The following is a 22,446-nucleotide window of genomic DNA, read 5'->3' on the forward strand; positions in this document are numbered from 1 at the left end:
AAGATTGCACCTTCCATGCAAGAAGACAAGCTGAACCAACCAGTTTCTCGAAGTTCAAAGCAAGCAAGAAAGATCCAACAAGGAGGCCAAGGAAAACAGCCCAAGTTCTTGACTTGGCAATGAGGGAAAAGTGTCTTGGCAAATGAACCAAGAGACCCAAGTCCCCAAGGCCCAAGGCGACGGCACAAAGAAAGGGAGGAACAGCGCAAGGAGCTACTTAATGGACTCCCTCCCTTAAGGCGTGGCACAACATGGCTACAACCGGGCCACCATGCCTTGACCCCAACAACGTGACAACTTGGGATCACGCCTACAAAGCTTGGCATGCAAAGCCATAAGTGCCAAGCCACCTCAAGCTAGGGCTATGAAGCCTCCACTCCTCAAATGTAATTGAGTCGAGGGTGGACTGGAATCCAAAAGAATAAGAGAACTAAGTCTAGATGGATAGACCTTGGCCAGCTTGATAGAATAAGCTATGTTAAGACTCCCAAGTCGTAGTGTGGCAGACATTGACTAGCTTGATAGAAAAGGCTCTGATAAGACCCCGCTAATGAGTCCTAGACCATCTGGCAGACACTGACCAACTTGATAACATAAGCTGTGTTAAGACCCTAGAATGAGTCAAGAAACCACCCTTAGATTGCTGAGGACAGCAATTCATTAACTAGGGGTGAGTGCAAGGGTATGGACCTTGTAACTATACCATGGCTTTGGAGCCAAAAACACCTATATAGGGAGTAATAGTGACTTTGAAGGCTTTACCCAGCCGCCAAGTACTAGAGCCCATAGCAGACCGCTTAGAGGTATGGGAGATCATAGGAAGTCTTACAGTATGGCACATCTAGAAGGCACACTGTCAGGAGAATTTTGGCAGGGAGTGCCTTTCAGTACAAGCGACTTTGATAGAGCTTTGGACCTTTATCATCCACTCCCTTCGCGGCTGGTGGGACCAGGTGCAGGGCAAGTCTCGAGCTCGTCAGGAGCTCTGTTTTCACTTTGTGCGCACTTGGGGCGGCCACGACATGTTCTTCATGATGCAGGCAGGCAGCCCTCCATGGCTTCTTGCCCCCAGACCGCCTTGAGAGGCTTGTATACATGATGTATTTGTGATTTGTATCAGCTCCAGCTAGTCTGTTGAGCATGAGCACTCCATTGTAATCAATCTTTTGAGTAATATATTTGGCCACATTTTACTTTCAAAAAAAAAAAAGTAGTGACTTTGAGCTCAGCTTAGTTTCCACTCTACGTGTGATTTCCTATACTCAGTGGTGAACCCTCACATGTGCGGTGTCACAAGGGTGTAGTCCTGAGATGTGCCTCAATGTTGTATCTTTCGATATCATGAATACAAAGATTCCTTATTAATATATCTTGTGTGCCATTCCATTGTGCCTTTTTGTGCCTCATGACAGGTTATGACTTGAAGTCCCACTCTTTGTGGTGTGTGAGTGTTTGGTTTGAAGCATTTAATATCTGTCACACAAGTAAGCTTCTTCAAACAATGTTGAAAATAGACACTCGAAATATGGGTCGAGTACCATACAGTAGTTCCTCTTTCTTTGGCCAAATAGACAAGCTTTGTGATTTCTTATGGGTGTTTTTATCCTCGAGACGAAAAAAAAAATCTATTAATAAATCCCCTCAGGACAATGTATTCCAAGGCAAAATACAGTATATAGACAATGGAATCACTTCAATTTTTTCACAACCTCTGAAATTTCTTGGGGGACTTCCAAGGCAAAATACAGTATACAAACAGCCCTGTAAGGGACTTTCAAAACTACAATGAAGGGGAGAGTCTATCACAAGGCCTGAATAAATAACCAATCAGGAGGTCTGTAGTGCCAGACCATATGTGGCTGATAGTATAGCATTTCTTATGGGTGTTGGTGGGCAAGGAAAAGATCAAGGACTACTTATAGGTGCCCAAAGGCTACTTTGAAGGGGTTTCAGCAAGCTCTGTGCTATTTTGAAGACCATTTTGAGAAAGAAATTTGCCCATTCTGATGTTTGGAGATAATGTGGAGGACACACTTGCAAAACTAGTTCTATATTGTTACATAAAGAATCTAAAAGATTTGCCGGCTTTTCTAGAGTATTATATCTGCATACTCAACACATTTGCCATTCTATTTATACTCTTATCATACAAAGGACCCCTTGTTTTCAACCTATTGATGGGTGAACCTCCTGCACATGCACATATGATGCTTTATTCCAATTATTGAGAATTGAGAAGGTACAAAAACATTTAAAGGCCCTAAAAGCATTTTTCAAGGAGTGAAGTATCACACTCAAGGTCAAGCAGACCAAAATAATGGTTAATATATATTAGATGGCATAAATGAGTGGGAAATAAGTGTTTTCTTTGGCTCAATCATTCTGTAGAAATCTAATAAATGGAAAATAATGTATAAATTCTTTTGTGCACGTGTCTCAACGTCTGGTCTCTAATATGTATGCAAATTTCTTTAAAATGCATGCAATTTCTGAAGATTGCTCTCCTGTACAACTGCATACAACAGTTTCTTGGTACAAACTTTTTCAAGGCATTGAATAAACAACATTTTCTTGGTTTTGTTAAAACAATTACTGCACACTGCCCCCCTTCTCCCCCTGATGTAACTGCATACAACAATTTCTCTTTACAATTTTTTTTCAAGGAATTTCTGAATATTGCTCTCCTGAACAACTGCGTACAACAGTTTCTGCTTACAACTTGTTTCAAGGCATTGATAAAAGGCATTTTCTTGGTCTTCTATCAATTTTCACAGAAACTCAGCAGGGCCGAGAAACTGATTGGAGGATTAGGAGGTGAGAAGGTGCGCTGGACACATGTTGGAGAAGAGCTAGGAAAGATTCACTGTAACCTCACTGGAGACGTCCTTTTATCTTCAGGGTACATTGCATATCTTGGCCCAATTACATTGCCTTACCGTGAAAAGATGCTAAGCGTTTGGGTCAAAGCATGTAAAGAGAAAAATATTCCATGCTCGGATTCATTCAAGCTTGCATCTGTGCTTGGAAGTCCTGTTGCAATAAGGGACTGGGTGATTGATGGACTACCAAATGACACTTTCTCAATTGACAATGGGATAATAATCAGTGCAGCTCGAAGGTGGCCTCTTCTCATTGACCCACAAGGACAAGCCAACAAATGGATCAAGGTAAACAGAAAGGGACATGAACGTGATTACACCTGAGCTTTTCTTTATACAGAGATTTCAACTTTGCAACATCTCCATTCTGAGTTTTTAGACATGTATCAGTCATTTTCAACAGAGCAGAGTGTGACTATAATTAGCTGGGTTTATTAGTACAACAGCCAGATTAACTAGGCTTCATTTAAGCAGTTCAATCTGAATTCTCATTTGTCATCATGTAATATGTCTACTCTAATTAATATTCACACCTAAGACAGTTACATACAATAAACCACAAACCATTCATTAACATTACTCCTTCGTTTACCTATGTCAACTGATATTTTCTTACTTGTGATGTCTCAGACAAAAGAAAAAGCTAAAAACCTTCAGGTGATGAAGTTATCGGATCCAGATTTTGTGAGAAAACTGGAAAACTGCATTACATTTGGATACCCATTATTATTAGAGAACGTTGGAGAAGACCTAGATCCTACATTGGAGCCAGTGTTGTTAAAGGCCGTGTTCAAACAAGCTGGCTCTCTACAGATTCGCTTGGGAGACAGCACATTAGAGTACAGTGAGAATTTTCGACTTTACATTACTACAAAGTTGAGAAACCCACACTACATGCCAGAGGTATGAACCAGGCTACTAGCACAATTATAACAATTGTCTGTAATGTTTTTAGGGGAAACGGAACATGAATATCATGCATAGTTGTGTACAAAAACTACAAAGATATACAATTTGGAAACAAACGGTTATAATTCAATTTTTTTCCAGGGAAAAGAAAACTCTGTTAATGACACCTCCTGTGAGGTAGAAGGTATAGTGCAATGAAGGCCCTGTAAGGAGCAGCTAAGTATATCATGAATACAATAATGGTTGAGTGGAAAACTGATCTAATGGGCTCTTATGCTAGACCATATCAGGTGCTAGGTAAAAGCAGGTGCCAGAGTCCCATGTCTAAAAGCATCTCTCCTCCTCCACTTAGAATCACCTTGCAGCCTCTTCCATCTCCCATGGAGAGTATAAATAGTCTCTATCAAGAATCGAGATCCTACAAAGAGTCTCTACAATTGAAACATCCTAAAGGTCAATAGCATGGCTACATTTAGCAATTCAAATGAACCTTGTGATGATACTAACCACCAGTTCTCATCTGTGACAATGCCCCTTAAATCCATTCTGTCTATGAGTAGTCTAAAGTGGAAATCCTACTCAACTGCTGGCCAACAATGAGAAAAGATTGACTCCCCTAAAGATCCTCATAATCATATGCTAGGCCTATGTTAATGACCCAAGCTATTGTCTCCCAAGTCACTACCATAGTCTTAGTTGTGTCATGAAAGACTATCTTAAGGACTCTCCTCCACACCACTTGAGCTCAGCAACAATCGCATAGACAATGCCTCTAGGTCTCCTCTAACTCTCTGCATCTTGTGCATACCACTAGGACCATTCCATAACCAAGCCATGTACTAAAAGTTGCCAAATTCCTAGGTACTACAAACTGTAGGGAAAAGGAGATCTTGCTAGGCCTGAAGCTACTGTCCAATCCACTCCAAAAATCTATCAAGAAGGATCCTAAGATACCATTTCTAGGGCAATGATAGTGGCTACTAAGTCTACTATGGTCCTTCTCATCTTTATCCTCCTCCCAAACAATATCACATGGTTGTTCAAGGAGTGGATCTCTCTAGCCCCACTCTTCTAGGTCCCACTAGGTGTCTCTTCTAATAGGCTCAATGTCTCCATTCATCCATTACGCAAGCAAATGGGTGTGTGTCATGAGGACGTGAAATTTTATTTCTTTGCTTAGCATTTGATTAAAAGCTAATCAAATGTGCAAATGTGACTTGCACATGTGAGGTGTACGTCCATTATTTCACAATGTGGAACCTTGGACCTCGACATATCACTTGTTGATGCCAAAGGCAAAATTTGTGACAAGTTATGCTTGACAGGTACTAGGTGGTACCGGGTGTTAGAACTTAGCCTAGAACATTTAGTTAGCCATCAATGTCAGTGTGGGTGACACTAGGGGATTTGCATTAATTAATTAATTAATGCCAGCTTTGAGCTAATGAGTACTTAGGATCGCTTGGGTGATAAATTAGCCTAGCCAATTTAATTGTTGACTGGTTAGATTACTTTTTTGGGCACAGAAATAAGTCTTATACCAATTGTCAAAATTAATTATTCTAAAAATTAATTTAATGAGCTGGATAATACTAGAAATACAATTTACAAGGCTGCCACTTGGCAAAACTCACCCATGCAAGTTTGGGAAAGCTAAATTGGGGCTGAAGGGAGAAGGAAATCACGTTTCTGCATTTTGGACTTATTGGGAAGAGAGGTTGGTCTGCTACTACTTGCTTTTGGGGCCATTTTTAAACCATCAGAGACCGTTTTTGTGAAGGGGCTGCATATTTTTGACCAGGGGAAGCTGATGATCACGGCCAATGCACTTTCTCTTGAAGATTATAGCCTCTGATACTCCGTTTGGTGTTTGTGAATCCATTTGGGGCTAGAAAACGAGGTCAACAAGCTTAGTTTCACCAAATTCTCATGACAAATCTCTGAATTTTCTCTCTACAACATTCTCTCTCTTTCTCTTTCTAGCTTTGCTTCAAGTTTTACAGCAATCCAACCATTGGAGGTGGAGATGTTGATGAATCTTCAGCCACCTCGAGAAGCGTATCAAATTCGAAGGCTTTAAACTTGAATTTTCAGAGCTGAAATCAGTGTATTTCAAGAGGATTTAAGAGGCAACCAGCCAACATTGAATTTGGGGCTAATTTATTTTCCAAAGAGCACACATGAAGGTCAATCCCCTAGCAAATCAAGAGGCAAATTGATTTGAAGGCTTACTGGTCATTTATGGCAACAAGAGGCACTTGGATTAGTGTTAAAGAATCTCAATTGTACTTCATCCATTTGCAATACAAGTTAAGGAAATACCGCAAGCGGCACCAAGTTTTGGGGCCAATAGGCTATCCATTGTCCAAGATTAAAGTGGTAAAGTGTGTATTTTTAGTTTATGTGAATTTTATGCTCGTTGTAATTGTTAATCAGTTAGGTCCATATAGGCTGAAATTTATGTGAATTTTATGCTCGTTGTAATTGTTGATTAATTAGGTCCATATAGGCTGAAATTTCCTCCACACTAGTGGATACACAATGGCTTTCATGTGAGCTTATTGAGGCCTTTTCATAGTGATGTGTTTGAGGATGTTTGTGCTGAAATCCACCCAAGCTTGAGGAGCTGGATGAAATTTTGGTACCTGAGCAAATTTTGGCACATAAAGAGAGAAAGATCATAAATAAAGTTTCCAAAAGGTATTTAGTGAAGTTTCAAAACTATTCACCAATGAATGCTAAGTGGATGGAAAAGGATGACTTAGCAAAAAATCTTCGGTTGTTGCAACTTTACCCTAAGACTGTTTGGTTAGATCCGACATTGGAACGGGCTTAGTCGAGTTCAGCAGAGCAAGGATCCAAGGCATTATCTAATGCTCAAGGGGAGGTAGCAGTTCCACTCCTTCAATGATTGACAGCTCTAGTGTATAGTGGATCTCAGATGTATTCAATATGTATCTAGGGTACTGTGCTAACGGTATATCTGCCACAAGGTTACTATTCAATATACTAGTCACAACTGTTGGTATGTAGATGGGTATGGTTTTCACTGCCGCTCTAAAACTATACATTTGCATTAGTATGCAATAGTTTGCATCAATCTATAACCATCAGAGATTGATTATCGATTGCTGGCAGGGTTGTCACATTCAATGACATCCGATACTAGTATAGTACTAATCAGATAATAAATCTTTGATCTATGTCCAATGCTACATGTGATTTTTTAAAAAATACATATAATTTGAAGTCTATACTTAATGTTTAGACTTAAATATAAAGTTAGAGATTTAAGTCGAAAGTAACTGCAAAGGAGGATTAAAACAAGACTCAAAACCTAGGAGTATAATATGAGTCATTGCTCATGATTCATGAATAATGAAACCAACAACTTTATTATGAGCCAAATTGGCAATCTTATATAAATAGATATATAAAAATTAATTGAGATAAAAGTCGTGGCTCAATCCGAATCAAGATACATGATCAAATAGTGAATCCCTAGGCTCTAAGTGCTCATATCACTCTTGGCATCAAAGGTAGAAGCATCCTTGTCACCGCTTGAGGAGACATCGCCCTCCTTAACAACATCACCCTTACTAATGGCATTGCCCTCCTTGTCATACTCAGGCTCTCCTAAGCTTATTACGAATTTCTTGTTGAGTTAAAAATGCATTAGCTTCACTTAAATAGCCCCAAAACATGCTTAATTAAGAGAGAAATCTTGTTTATTTAAAAGAAATGCATTCCAAGAGACTATTTGTATCCCATAAGCACAAACCAACTTAGGAGGGCCCAAAATTTTTATAAATAGATATGTTGCCCTCCATTCAGCTCCAATCTTGTTTTGCAGGTTTCAAGTGTTTTCAGCTTGCTGCCCATACCTCGTTCACAGAGGACATTGCAATCCAAGCTGTCCATTGCAGTCTTCACTCATCTGGCGCCTATTTTCAGCCCTCCGTCTCATCAGTTTGCTACTGTTTCCAGCCAAGCGACTACTACTATCCGTCATCTAGCTGTCATACAGCCTGCCACGTCAACATACTACTGTGTTTGCAAGCCCCAACTGCCGCCCTGCAGATTTTCTCTCTCCTCCAACTGTCGCCATCATCTCCTCACCCTCTCACTGTTGTTGTCTCTCTCCTGCAGCTTATGTTTTCTCTCTCCTCAACATGGCACTGCTGTTTTCTCTTCTCACCTGCGTTTTTAGTATTTTTCTCTCCTGCATTGCTATCTACATCAAATCCAGCCTTCCTTGGCTGCATTTGCTAGTGTTTGACATCCGAAGGCTGCCTTGCTACGATTTGGAATCCTTTCAGAGTACAACACACTCTTGAGTGCATTACTTCTACCCTAATCCTTGAGATATAGAAGTTCGAGGTACAGTACTCATTCACTGCATAGTGTGTTTATTGCATGAGCATTGTATATTCAATAGTCATATCACTTCATTCATTCTCTATGTTCATTGTCTTTGAGTTACCCTAACCCTAACTATGTTCTTTTATTAGTCCTTTACATAGTATCAAAGCTAAGTTCTCTGAGAGAAACCGAGGCCTTGATCTGAAAGCTCTACATAAGAAGCAGGAATAACAGAAGGGCGGATAACTTCGAATACTACTTTCGCACCACTTCTCACATCCAAGCTAAATCCATCAAGCAACAAGTTGGAGTCTCACAACTTGCTTCACAAGCTCCTGACATGGTAGGACAATATTGGACTACCATGGAGTTCCATAACCTTACGAGATCACTGCAGTTGAGTATGATCTCATTTTGATGCATAGAACCCAGCAGTAGATAGAAGGTAAGTCTAAATTTCACCCTTTAGATTCGGTGCACCAATCTACTAACCATGCAGGAAGGGCGGAATCTCCACTTAGGACTAGCCATCCGCAAGTGGAAAATGGCATAGAGTACACTCCATTGCCTTCATACTTATTCTCTCCGGTGCCAGGTATGGCTACCATTTCAGATAATGTTAATGATGATTCCCCTTCTCCTATTGGTATGGATGATTTTCATGATGAAAGACGTATGCAAAACAATTTTTGGTTTATGAGCAATGAGGAAGACAAATATTTCTTTATGAACTCAAGACTAGGTAAGTAGTTAAAACAAGAAACTGTGAGTACTCCTTCTCCTTCTTTTCCTTCAAACAATTTTGTTTTCAAAGGTCAAAATGAAGTAGGTGCATCTTCATTATCATCATTTAAATTTAATGCATTTAATGGACAAAAGAAATCCACATTATTTCCCATATCTACATCTATCACAAATCCATTTAACCTCCCTCCCATCCCACACTCTTATTTTGCTGCCACATCCTTTCAACCTCCATTAAGTGCACCGCATGTTGTATCTCCTGTAGGATCACATGTATTTTCATTCACCACACCACGGGGTTCTTCAAACTTAGGCATAGCCGTTAGGACTTCATCTCTTCCTCAGCCGAGTGGTGTTCCACCTTTTCCTCATACACTTTCAAGATCATTGTAGGCTACGTATTTCCCTCAGTCTCTCCTGAGTGTGGATCAATTGGTGCCACAATTTACCTCCATTGCATTACCTAGTCCCAGCCAACATTTGGAGAGGGCTTACGTATCCCAGTGCCTCCACCTCCATTAGCACCTTATGGGAACATTCATGTTTTAGTGTCTCCGCATCAATCGGCACTCATTGGGTACTCTCAGCCTATTTTTGCCTACCCACCTCTTCCCCCTCCTCCTTATCAGACACCTCCACCACCACCATCTTATCCTCCACATCCATCTTACCCCACATTCCCGACACCTCATGGTTCTGCCTCATCTTCTGCCAAGCATGCATTCAATGACAAGACTTGTTTTAACGAGTCAAACTTTACAACTTGGTCGACCTTGATGAGACATGTCCTTGACTCACAGAACCTATGGGATCTTATGTAGGGGTTGGAACCTGAACCTAATCCCGCACTTGTTCCATACAAGGTCATGTGCTTATAGAAGGCTAGGAATGTCTCCGCTATTGTTAAGCTGATGGAGGGCTTATTGCTTGAGTTTCATTCTCAGCTTCAGCATTTTGACTTAGTGTCAAAGCAATGGGCACACTTGACTAACTGTATGCTGCTTGGGATAGGACCCGTCGAATAAATCTTTACCGTGATGACTTGAAAGTCAAGTTGGCTGAGTATCAGCATCTTCTTGTTGGGTATCTCACACGCCTTACTTACGCCTACGCTCATATGGGAGTGTGCGGGTGATCACTAGGACACTGGGGCACTTTTTACTCTCGGTAGGAGAGGTTTTTTCCCCCAGATTATGTGTACTATTTTGTATGTGCTTGTGGTGCACACTTACGGGCACTTACTGTGTTCAGGTGTGAACAGCCCCTTATAACTCTAAGGTATAAGGGTTATCATTTGTACTTTCAGTCAACACTCAATTCAGTACTATTGCATTGGGTATCGTGCTCAACTCTGTCTCTCACTCTCACACTGTCTACTGCACTTCAGCTGCACCTCGATCCTCTCCCATCTGACATTTGGTATCAGAGCTCAGCTCAGAGCAGTCTTCAGTCTGCAGTCTGCAGCCCCCGCCAGTTCTGCCCCAGCCGCCTGTTCCTGCCCAGTCCTGCCTGCGCCTGTCAGTCCGTCAGCGCGCAGCACCAGACGACTCCTCTGCCCAGCGTGCAGCTCCAACAATCAGCGCGCAGCACCGCCCTGCCCAGCGCGCCACCTGTACCTGCGTGCTGCCACCTCTGCCCAGCGTGTCCTCTGCCCTGTGTCTGCCCAGCGTGCCCCTTCGCCTGTCAGTCTGCCTGCGCAGCCTCCCTGCGCTGAGCTAGCCTGTGCCGTCAGCTCCAGCTGCCAGCGCGCCACCTGTCTCCACCAGCCAGTCCTGGGTGCCGCCTCCTCTGCCCAGCGCGCGCCCAGTCCTGCCTGCGCGTGTCACTGGACCTGCACGCCTGTACCTGTGCGTCAGTCCGACTGTACCCAGCAGTCATTACCTCGGGAATCGTGCCCGTCGTCAACACGCAGAGGTAACATTCTGCACTTTTCTTGTACACAGGAGTTCGTGCAACAGGTTCAGGTTCAGCATTGGGAAACGTGCTGAACAGCAGGTTCAGTTTTCAGCATTGGGAAACGTGCTGTGTCTGTCTGTGACACATTGAATGCACATTTTGGGGCTTTTGTAACAGACATTTGTGACAGAAATTTTGGGCAGAAAATTTTGGGGCTTTTGATGTTTTAGTGCTGCTGAGCACTAATTGCACCTTGGGAAGCGTGCATCAGTGACAGTTTTTTTTTGACAGAGTACCCTTTGCACATTAATTGCAGACTTGTGTTTGCTGCAATTTCTGGAAATTTGCAGATTTCCAGCCCGTACTGCATTGACATTGCTCTATTGCCTTTTGGGAAATAATGGCAAATCAGGGAGGAGATGTATTCACCTATGTGTCCAAGGAAGACCGATTGGACGGGAACAATTATTCCCTTTGGTCTTTCATGATGAAGAATGTATTAGTGGCAAAAAATTTGTGGGATTATGTCAGTGGAGAGGAAGCACGACCGGGAGTTGTGGCTCCCGCTACTCCTCCTCCAGGAGGACGTGCAAGAGGGTAACCTCAGCCCCCTCCACCTCACCCCGCTCAGCCACTTCCCCCAAGAACTGCAGCTCAGAAAACTTGGGATACACGGGATGCACAGGCTATGTCGCTGATTGCATTGGCAGTTCAGCGTTCTATCATTCCTCATATTCGTTCAGCAGCTTCTTCACAAGAAGCTTGGTTGATATTGGAGCAGATGTTTGCAGGAAAGAATGAGACTCGCATCTCTTTCTTGAAGAAAGAGCTAGAGACTCTAAAGATGAATGAGGGTGATTCTATGCAGGATCATCTCAACAAAATTCAGGACTTGCGGGAGCAACTCATGAATGTGGATGAGTACTACTCAGATGCGCAGCTGATTTCTACGACATTGAATTCACTGCCTCCCTCCTACTTGGCTTTTCATACTGCCTTGAACCTCACTATGAGGATTTCGAAAGAGCCCATCACTTTCATTCAGCTTGTCAGTTTGCTTCTAGAGGAGGAACAAACTAGACGGAACAGTGGTGTGGATGGTATAGCCTATGAGCAGGCTTTTATGTCAAGGCAGAAGGGTAAAAACAGCCAAGGGAAAAATGCTTCGCAAAGTTCTGGTAGTAGTAACACTTCACAGACAAGTCAGAAACAGGGGGGCACGCAAGCCAAGAAAGGAAAATGCCATTACTGCAAGAAGCCTGGCCACTACATCACTGAGTGCAGGAAGCGCATCGCCAAAGAGAAGAAGAAGGAGTCAGGGATGTCTGTTTCTGCAGCTCCTTCCACTGCTAGTGAGTCCGCGTCCTTTGTTGCAGACAGGGACTATTGTTTTTACACTTGCAGTTATGATGTCTCTTGGGCTGATAGAGCATTTAGCTCTACAGAAGATGCTGACACTTGGTTCTTTGACAGTGGTGCTTCACGGCATATCACATCTCGTAGAGATTTGTTTGCTTCTCTTGGTGCACCTCCCGTTGGGAAGTCTGTTCAGTGTGCTAATAATGCATCATACCCTGTTCGTGGTATTGGGGAAATTCAGCTTACAGCCATTGATGGCTCTATTCTCCGCCTACAGGATGCTTTGTATGTGCCTGGCATTAAGAAGAATCTGCTTTCCATTTCTTCTATGGCACGTTGTGGTTTGCAGGTCACCTTTGATGATGACCGTTGCATGGTCCGTGACAAGGAACACATGACATTGGTCTTGACAGGTTCTTTGTGTCATGGGTTATATGAGTTGGATGCTCTTTCGGTAGATCAGTCTGCATATTTGACATCCACTCTTACTCCTGCTATGTTAGAGGCAGAGTTATGGCATGCTCGTTTGGGGCATGTAAACTATGGCAGCTTGATGCTATTACAGCGTACTCAGATGTTGGATGGATTACCTCTCTTGGAGAGACCTCCTGAGCATTTATGCGAGGGTTGCATTTTGGGGAAAATGCATCGTTTCTCTTTTCCCCGTGATGTTGCTTTTAGAGCAACAGCCAGATTGCAGCTTGTGCATTCGGATGTTTGTGGGCCCATGCAGACACATTCATTGGGTGGTTGTTACTATTTTGTAACATTTATTGATGACTTTACACGTTTGTGCTGGGTCTACTGTTTGAAAAAGAAGTCAGAAGTGTATGATGCATTTTTGGCTTTCAGTGCACTTGTGGAAACTCAGTCTGGTTGCAAGATTAAGACTCTCCGTTCGGACCGAGGGGGGGAATACATGTCCTCTATGCTGAATTCTTATTTGCAGCAGAAGGGCATTATCCATCAGTACACTACTGCATATACTCCACAGCAGAATGGGGTAGCAGAGAGGAAAAATCGGTCACTCATGGAGATGGCCAGATGTATGCTGAAGGCAAAGAGTTTGCCTCATAGTTTTTGGATGGAAGCCGTCATGTGCGCTTGCCACATTTTGAACAGATGCCCTACCAAGGCCTTGAAAACCGTCACACCTTTTGAGGCTTGGCACAGCCGCAAACCTTCTGTTGGCCACTTCCGTACTTTTGGGTGTCTTGCATATGCCCATATTCCACAGGTACTTCGAAAGAAGTTGGACAACAAGGCTGTAAAATGCATCTTTATGGGATATAGCAGCGAAAGCAAAGGCTATAGACTCTATGATCCCGTGATCAAGAAGGTTTTTGTCAGCAGGGATGTTGTATTTGATGAAAAATCAGAATTATCCTTGGCTGGTTTTGATACATATCAGGCTGCCCGTGATGTCTTTGAAGGGCTGCTGCCCATCACATTTGGTGATTCAGCTGGTACTTCAGCAAATGAACCTAATGTTCAGCCAGCTGCTCCTATGGAACATGCAGTAAATCAGCACATTGCTGAAACTGAAATTCAGCAGGAACTTGTACACAGTCAGGAAGCAAGACAGGTGCCTAGATGGTACACGCAGACTATGAGAGATAGTCATTTGGAAACACCCTTGGCTGGTCGTACTCGAAGGCAAACTCGACTGCATGATTCAGCACATTCCATGGAGTTTGTTATGGCAGCATGTACTCATGATAATGAGGAGCCTGAATGTTTTGAGGATGCACGACATAGTGTGCATTGGATGGCAGCCATGCAAGCTGAATTGGATTCTATTCATAAGAATCATACTTGGGATTTGGTGTCTTTGCCAGTTGGCAAGCGTGCCATTGGTACGAAATGGGTCTACAAATTGAAAAGGAATGCAGATGGATCCATAGATAAGTACAAGGCACGGCTGGTAGCTAAAGGCTACGCACAGAAAAAGGGCATTGACTATGAGGAGACCTTTGCTCCTACCTCCCGTATGACGACCATTCGGTCTATGATTACCTTGGCTGCACATTTTGGTTGGAAAGTGCATCAGCTGGATATAAAGACTGCATTCTTACATGGGGAACTTCAGGAAGAAGTGTATGTACAGCAGCCCATTGGTTTTGCAGTTGAAGGCTCAGAAAATTTAGTATGCAAGCTGAAAAAAGCTCTATATGGTTTGAAACAAGCTCCACGAGCTTGGTACGCAAAGATAGATGCTTTCTTGCTTAGTCAGGGGTTTGTAAACAGCCCATCTGAGTCTACCCTTTATGTACATAAAGAAGGGGGATCCATGCTGATTTTGTGTCTATATGTAGATGACCTTTTGCTCACTGGAACACATGCTGATCAGATTTCAGCATTCAAAAATAATTTACAGCAAACTTTTGACATGTCTGACTTGGGTATTTTGCACTATTACTTGGGCATCCAGTTCGTACATGATGCTAGAGGCATTGGATTATGTCAGTCAAGGTACATTGGGCAACTTCTTGAGAAGTTTGGCTTACAGGATTGCAAGCCAGTTTGTACACCCATGGAACCTGGGCTCAAACTGTCATTACATGATGACAGTGATTTGTTTGATATCCATACTTATGCTCCAGCAGTGGGATGTCTCATCTATCTATGCCACACTCGGCCAGACATACAGTTTGCCGTTTCAGTTTTGAGCAGGTACATGCATCAGCCTCGTATGTCGCATTGGCAAGCTGTGAAGTGTGTGTTTCGTTACTTGCAGGGTACTAGAGCTCTTGGATTGCTTTATGCCAAGGGGGGACCACTGCAGTTACATGCTTACAGTGACTCTGATTGGGCTGGTGATTTTGATACTCGTCACTCCACTAGTGGCAATTGTTTCTTTCTTGGCTCGTCATGCATTTCTTGGCTTAGCAAGAAACAATCCACTGTTGCCACGTCGTCATGTGAAGCTGAGTACAAGGCAGCCTTCACTACTGCAGTTGAGTGCGTATGGCTTAGACGCTTACTTGCTGATTTGGATGTATCTGTTACGGAGCCTACTCCTTTATATACTGACAGTCAGAGTGCCATTGCAGTGGCACGGAACCCTGTGTTTCATGCTCGCACGAAACACATAGAGATTCACTACCACTTTGTCAGAGAGAGGCTACATGCAGGTGATATCAGCCTTGTCTACTGTCCTACCACCAGCAATGTGGCAGACATCTTCACCAAAGCTCTTCCACGAGACAAATTTGAAGCATTTCGCGATGCTTTGAATTTGACGCCCTTTGGTGGCGGATGATCCTTGTACACTTGATCACTCTTCACTCCAGGGGGGTTTGTTGGGTATCTCACACGCCTTACTTACGCCTACGCTCATATGGGAGTGTGCGGGTGATCACTAGGACACTGGGGCACTTTTTACTCTCGGTAGGAGAGGTTTTTTCCCCCAGATTATGTGTACTATTTTGTATGTGCTTGTGGTGCACACTTACGGGCACTTACTGTGTTCAGGTGTGAACAGCCCCTTATAACTCTAAGGTATAAGGGTTATCATTTGTACTTTCAGTCAACACTCAATTCAGTACTATTGCATTGGGTATCGTGCTCAACTCTGTCTCTCACTCTCACACTGTCTACTGCACTTCAGCTGCACCTCGATCCTCTCCCATCTGACACTTCTTGCTGAATTCTCCACCACAGGGACTCCTAAGTCCTCTGATCAGGTCACATTGTTTCTTAACAAACTGCTATATAAATACTTCAATTTTGTGCAGCAAGTGGTTTCTTTGCCTAATTTACCCACATTCTTGAATTTGAGTGTCAGGTATTGCGTTATGCACGGCTATTCGATCAATTTCATGTAAATAATTCCTCATAGGGGACTCTTGTTGCTCATTCTCGGAAGGGACAGCAAGGAAAGGGAAAACAAAATCAAACTTCAAATGAAAATCAATATCAATATCAATACCGAAATAAAAAACAGGCAGGGGAATCACAAGGAAACTCCCAGTCTCAACTCAAACCCGGGTGGCAGAATGTACCTAAGAAGAATAGGTATTGTCAATATTGTCAAAAGGCTGGCCATTTTGGCAATGAGTGTTGATCAAAGGCAAGAGGCACAGCACCAAAACCCAATTGATAGACCTCTGCCTCTCAGTCGGGCAACCCCCCTCAAGGGATGCAGGATGATGGCAAGGGACAATGGAAAGGTCAAACTCACACTGCCATCAATCAGCCATCTCAGTCAACAACGTTCTCAATTCCAAGGGGCTTGTTTGACAAGACTGCAGAGGCCCACATCATCTCTGTAGAGACCTCCGATGCGAGTCTCGTCCACATCTATGAGTTACCTCCCGTCAAGGTTACCACAGAGGCCCACTCGTCACAGCCGAGCACATCAGCACCTGTTTGGATTATGGTCAGTGGGGCTACACATCACACGACTCCTATAGAGAACATCTTCCGTACCCGAGCCCCTGCAACAGGCCAGGCGGATCCAAGTAGGAAACAACTCCTCAATCAAGAGCCAGGCTCAAGGTTACGTCATCTTTGCCACTGACAAGGGTCGGGAGCTGGCTTCGCTGGACAATGTATACTATGTCCCTTAGCTTGGGGTAAACTTGTTATCTATTCAGCAGCTTTGCCAGTTGGGGTGAGCAGTTTTTTTTTACAGCGACCACAATCGAGGTCCTTGACTCTCAGACTGGTTTAGTGATTGCTCGCGGTGAGATTCAGCCTGATTGCCTATACCACATGACCCACTTTCTTATCGAGTCGATAGCCAAAGACTCCGTGTTCCATATCTTCCAAGCATTAGCCATATCTCAAGAGCCTACAAACAATGAGTATCTTTGGCATTTCTGCCTAGGACATCTTGGCTATGACTCTCTTTATGAGTTGTCTTGCCATGAGATGGTTAAGGGCCTTCCTCGCCTAAAGCTAGCTCAAGATGTCTATAAAGCATGTCAGCTCGAGAAGCAACATCGTATCCCATTCCTCAGCAGTCTACACATAGAGCCGAGGCGCATCTTAGATTGATTTACATTAATCTTTGTGGGCCAACATCTACTACCACCTTGAATAGAGCATTGTACTTCTTTTTTATTGTGGATGATCATTCGAAATACATGTGGGTGTACTTCCTCAAGCATAAGTCCAATGCTTTCACATATTTCTTTACTTGGGTGTTGCTAGTTCATAACCAGACAGGTCGTCGTATTGGTTGCATGAGTGATAGTAGTAGTGAGTTCATCTCCCATGAGTTTTCTAAGTAGCATGGCATCTCTCGCCAGCTCACCTCTACCAACTCCCCCTTCCAAAATGAAGTCGTAGAGTGTAGGAACTGGAAAGTCGTAAGATTGGCATGCTCTATGCTATTTGTAGCAGAGCTTTCTAAGTGCCTTTGGATTGAAGGTGCTAACACTACGGTGTGCATCCTCAACCAGTGTCTGACTGCAGCTCTTCCTCAGAAGACTCCGTACGAGGCATTCTTTTGACTCTCGGCTTGTCATATCCCACTTCAGAGATACGCCTACCTATAGACTTGTTGTAGGGAAACATCTTTGGTTAATTCATACTAGACTAGACTTAGCTTACTCGGGCAGCATTTTCAATCAGTATTTCACAATACCTAGGATGTCACATTGGATTGTATGTCTTCATATGTTGCATTATTTACGATATACTTATTCTTATGTTCTCACTTATGATTTTGATTTATGTTTGCAAGGGTACAATGATTCCAATTGGGCAGGAGATCCTGACACTCCGGTTTCCATAGCGGCTATCTTTTCACCTTGGATATAGCTCCCTTTTCTTGGTCCATCCATAAGCAAGAGACGGTGGTGGCTTCCACGGCCGAGGCTGAGTATAGGACTCTCTTCAATGGCACCACCAAGGTCAACTACCTAAGAAGCTTACTAGCTGTGCTTCACTTCCCTTGTGACTCTCCCACTGTTGTCTACTGCGACAACTAGAGTGCCATTGCCCTTGCTGGCAATCCAATCATCACACCATGGACACAACATGTGGGAATCCACTTCCACTTTTCCAAAGTGCAGGTTAAGCTAGGCACTATCCGCATAGAGTTCGTGCCTTCATCAGACAATTTTGTAAAGATTTTGACCAAAGCGGTCAACCAACCGCTTCTTTAGTACCTTCTACCCAACGATTACATCTGATATTCGCTTATCAAGCATGGTAGGCTGAGGATCTATCCTTCGAATAGTCCCGTTTGGTTTCTTGATTTCAGTAGTGATGGGCTTGGTCACTCCAATGTTTTTGAGTCGGGACTTGTTCTTTCGTTTAGGTTTCCTCTTGCGCTTCTTTGTTTTTGATACAGTCTGTAGTTCAACTGACAGAGGTAGTTTAGCAGGGGGTTTTGGCACCCAAATCCATCGGTTACCTGCGTAATACCCTTGAGCACGTAGCAATGCTTTGGATATCCATCGCGGTGTTGTGTTGGCTCTCCGTCTATTCCTTCGTCTATAAGGCTTAGGTTTCTTTTGTGGTCTTCTACGATATTTGTAAGTCCAAAGCCCATCCTTAGCATTGTCTCCTAACCTTCTTGTTTCAAGCATGGCCTCGCTCACTGGTTCTCTCTGTTCAACATGCACTTGTATCAACTCTATCAACAAGTCCTTGCTCTCCTCACTAGACTTACTTGGTATGTCAAAATGTTCCTTATCCTTTCCTCGAGGTTTGATGAGGTCAGACCCCTTACTAAAGGTTGTGGTTATCCTCGCACCCGGTAGTGCCAAGTGTATCCTCTATGCTACGTAATCAGCCTCACACTTTGTCGCCCTTTTGAAGGGTCTTACAAGGAGGGTTTCTTTTTTACAATTAGCACTATTTAGAGCAACATGGAAGAGGATAGGCAAGCTTTCCGTTTCAATAGTTACAAGGATTTTGCACTTCCCTATAAGTGCTTGTGAGTGTTCCCCGTAAGGACTATTTTTTGCATTAGTCGGTGTGAGCTCTGGTTGGCCTAGTAGGGTCCATGCTTCATAGGTCAAAATCAGCTCCTTCATCAATGAGAGCATCGACAGTGTGCTCTCTTTTCGTGGTGAGTTTGACCTTAAGATAAGCAGGCGGTACTATGTCTTCATCTTCCGGGTCTTGCCTTGTAAATTCAAGCCTCCTGATACATGCCTTTGAGTCCGCGACTGCGCAACCTGATGTGGATTCTCCACTGATGTCTTGGGTCGTTTGTGCAATGCCGTTCAAGGTGCATCTATCGTCAGGACGGTCATGTCTAGTCACCCTCTCAGTTGTAGCTTGACGTTGTTCCGTTCCGCTTTGACTAGATGCAGTCTGAATATAACATAGACATGCTTTTGTGGTGTGGCCTTTTTGCCCTTGTTGGCTAGATTGGCCCATTGAGGTTCTAGGGTCTCTGTTTGTCTTTGTTCAGGTATAGATTTTTTATTGATGTTTTGCGAGTGAGAGTCTATGCTCATGCAAAGCCATTACTACACTAGGATCTAATCCCCAAGACCTGTCACGACGCGCATTTACTTTCTAGCCTACTTGGGGGAGGTGCGGAGGGGGCAGTCCCCCCCAGCCCGCAGGGCCGTTACGCTAAACACTATACACGATTTGAAGGACCATTCCTAGCCAAGTTTTGAACTACTTGCTCTAGATTTCAATCCAGTGATAGATCTATGATGTTCCTTTTGGCTCCGTATGGTCTCTAGATCAGTTTCAGAGTTTGCAAGTTAAAATTTGTCAAAATCCAAATCCGGTCCAACAAGTCCAAATTACAGGGGCCGAACGTCCGATTCGACCCGTTCGAATGAGAGAGGGCCTAATGCAATTGGTCCAAGTGTCGAACTCAGACAGTCCGAGTATAAGTGTCCGAGGGCCGAATCAGGTGGGCTGAGTCATCAGGGCCGAGGGCCGAGTGGTTTGTTCGAATGGATCTGGGCCAAACGGCCGAGGGCCGAATATCAGGTTGGTCCAAATGGTTGACTCGAACGAGCCGAGAGCGATGAGTGGTCGAGTCAAGTGGGCCGAGTGGTGGTCCAAGTCAGGTGGTCCGAGGGCTGATTCTAGGACTCGGCCCAGAATCGTTGTCGCCAAACGCAACGTGTTTTTCGCCGAACTTGCACAGAATTTGTCACGTCAGATGATCAAGGCCTTCCTACTGGTCAAGCATCTCCAAATCCTAGCTACTCATGCAGGAGAAGGTGTGGGAGTACCTGTAGTGGGCAAAACACTCCTCAACGGCAAGATCGAAGCAGGTCCACACAATGAAGCTCTCCCTCTCTCTCCAGCTTTTTGAATCCCTAAAATGCAAAGTGAGATCTCTCTTGCCACTCCTGGCCTCTTACTACCTTGCCCAAGCCTGCATTCACCTTAGTCTTGCTCCCCTTACCAATATTTAACCCAAATTTTCATTTTTTTCCTATCATTTTCCCTATTTCAGCCTATTATACAATAACAGAAAACCCTACTGCGTGCTCCAATGTTTTGCTCCTATCCTACCTAAATGCAAGCAAAAATCATAAAGGAAATACCTATACTACTCCAATCTACTTTTCAAAATCCAAAAAACCAAAAACCTACTCACTAAGGAGATCTAATACCTCTTCAAACTCCCTTGCTTCCTACCTATCTACCTCAAGCACCAGTTCGGGAAAAGCCCCACTTCAATGCTCGATTTGAAGCGCACAAGCGCTCAAGGCTTGAATCTGTTGGTCCCATCCACCCACAGAACCAAAATGTAGAGGCAATCAACCGCCAAGACCCATGGACTGCTTTTTTCAAGCATTCCAAGCCGAGCACTAATGGTTATCTCTCACATAGCCGACATGCCATCCATCTCTACGAGTGTAGTGAGCTTACCTCTATGCCCGATCGAGTTACCTCTTCTCCCGAGCACTCTGGTAGCTCCACAATCCAAGTGTAAGCTTCAAGCAAGCTCCATTGCCGCGAGCAAGACAAGACAAGAGAAGAAGAGAGGAGAAGATGGAGAGCTTCTCCTCCACGGTCCCTCACCCTCACACACTCACTCCCTCACACTCTCACACTCCTCCTCTCAAGCACAAGCTCAAGCAAGTAAGAACAAGGAGAAGAAGAAGAAGAGGAGAGCTACTTTTGGCCACACACAGGAATGAGCTTCTCGTTCACTTTTCAACTTTATATACAAAATCCTAAATCCCTTTTGGGCAATCATCCCCTTATCCCCTTTTTTACATGGCCGGCTATGGCCTAGGCCCTTTTTCCCATTGTCCTCCTATCTTTCTAGCTTCCTTCCTACCGCCCATCTACCTTTACAAATTACACGGGTGAGAGCCCAGCACTCTTAAAATAAATCATAGTGCACCTTGTGCTCTTTTACAAAATGATTGACTCGCGCTTTTTCTCGTGCACCTTTCTCCTTGATTTAGGACTTTTATGCACTTCTTGTGTTTCCAGATTCTTCTTGGTGTGCCTTCGTCTTCCATTTCGCTTTTGCCTTGGCCTTGTCTTCTACTATAGATTTTCCAGATTTTCCACCTTGTTCGTCTGAGGGTTAACAAGCATGCCCAATCATTATTGGCCCATTCCTTGTCTCTGTGTCAGTCTGGGGATTCCAATGATGACTTACTCACATGCATTGAATAGTTGAAAGGCAGGGTTCAATCTCTTCAGGAAGAGGAATATACAAAATACAAATTGCTAGCTAGAGCCAAAGCTTTACACAATAATAAATGTCAAACTCATTAATTTTTTGCTTATTTGCATCAGAAATATTCCCGGGAAAATATTGTGTGCTTAACGGATGGGCAAGGTGTTATGGTCACTGATTCTACCTCCATCATTCGGATGAGTGACAACTTTTATAGGTCCTTGTTGGGTCCATAAGAGATTCTTTCCAATGTTGTTCTCTCTACTCAAAGATATATTTATGGCCTGGTTGGTAATCAGGTCAAACCAGAATGGGTAAACTTAATGGAGGCCGATATTTCAGAAGATGAAGTGGAAGAAGTGCTGTCCCACGTGCGTCGAAGAAAAAGTCCTGGACTGCCTAATGAGCTGTTTTCAGCCCATGTGGAAATGCTTAAGGACCCATTAACTTGACTGTGTCAACAAGTGTGGAATTCTGGTATGATGCCTTCAAACTAGAAGATTGTTGTTATCAGGTTGCTACCCAAGGTTCCCTCTCCAACCTCTTTGAAACAATGGAGACCCATTTCCGTTATGGGGTTGTTATATAAAATCTTTTCCAAAATTATTGTCAACAAATTGCAAAAAGTATTTCTGCACCTCGTCCATCCACGTCAATACGGTTTCATTAAAGGTCGGAATATAATGCACAACATTTTGAATGTTCAACTGGGAATTGACTATG

At 43.6% G+C, this 22,446-nt stretch overlaps 1 protein-coding gene across 7 annotated transcripts in view; it reads left to right on the forward strand.

Moving 5' to 3' along the window:
- LOC148041884 (uncharacterized) overlaps positions 1-22,446 on the forward strand; it is a 269,651-nt gene that overhangs the window by 214,327 nt on the left and 32,878 nt on the right. For all 7 annotated transcript variants that reach the window (XM_087683761.1, XM_087683772.1, XM_087683781.1 and 4 more), the window contains 2 exons: positions 2,775-3,167; positions 3,510-3,782. In XM_087683761.1, the coding sequence (XP_087539887.1) occupies positions 2,775-3,167; positions 3,510-3,782 (666 nt within the window). The remainder of the gene's footprint in view (positions 1-2,774; positions 3,168-3,509; positions 3,783-22,446) is intronic.

This window comes from Lygodium microphyllum, chromosome 1 (assembly GCF_053477565.2).
Source record: "Lygodium microphyllum isolate KBCC chromosome 1, Lygodium_microphyllum_v1.1.10, whole genome shotgun sequence".
Lineage (NCBI taxonomy): Eukaryota > Viridiplantae > Streptophyta > Polypodiopsida > Schizaeales > Lygodiaceae > Lygodium > Lygodium microphyllum.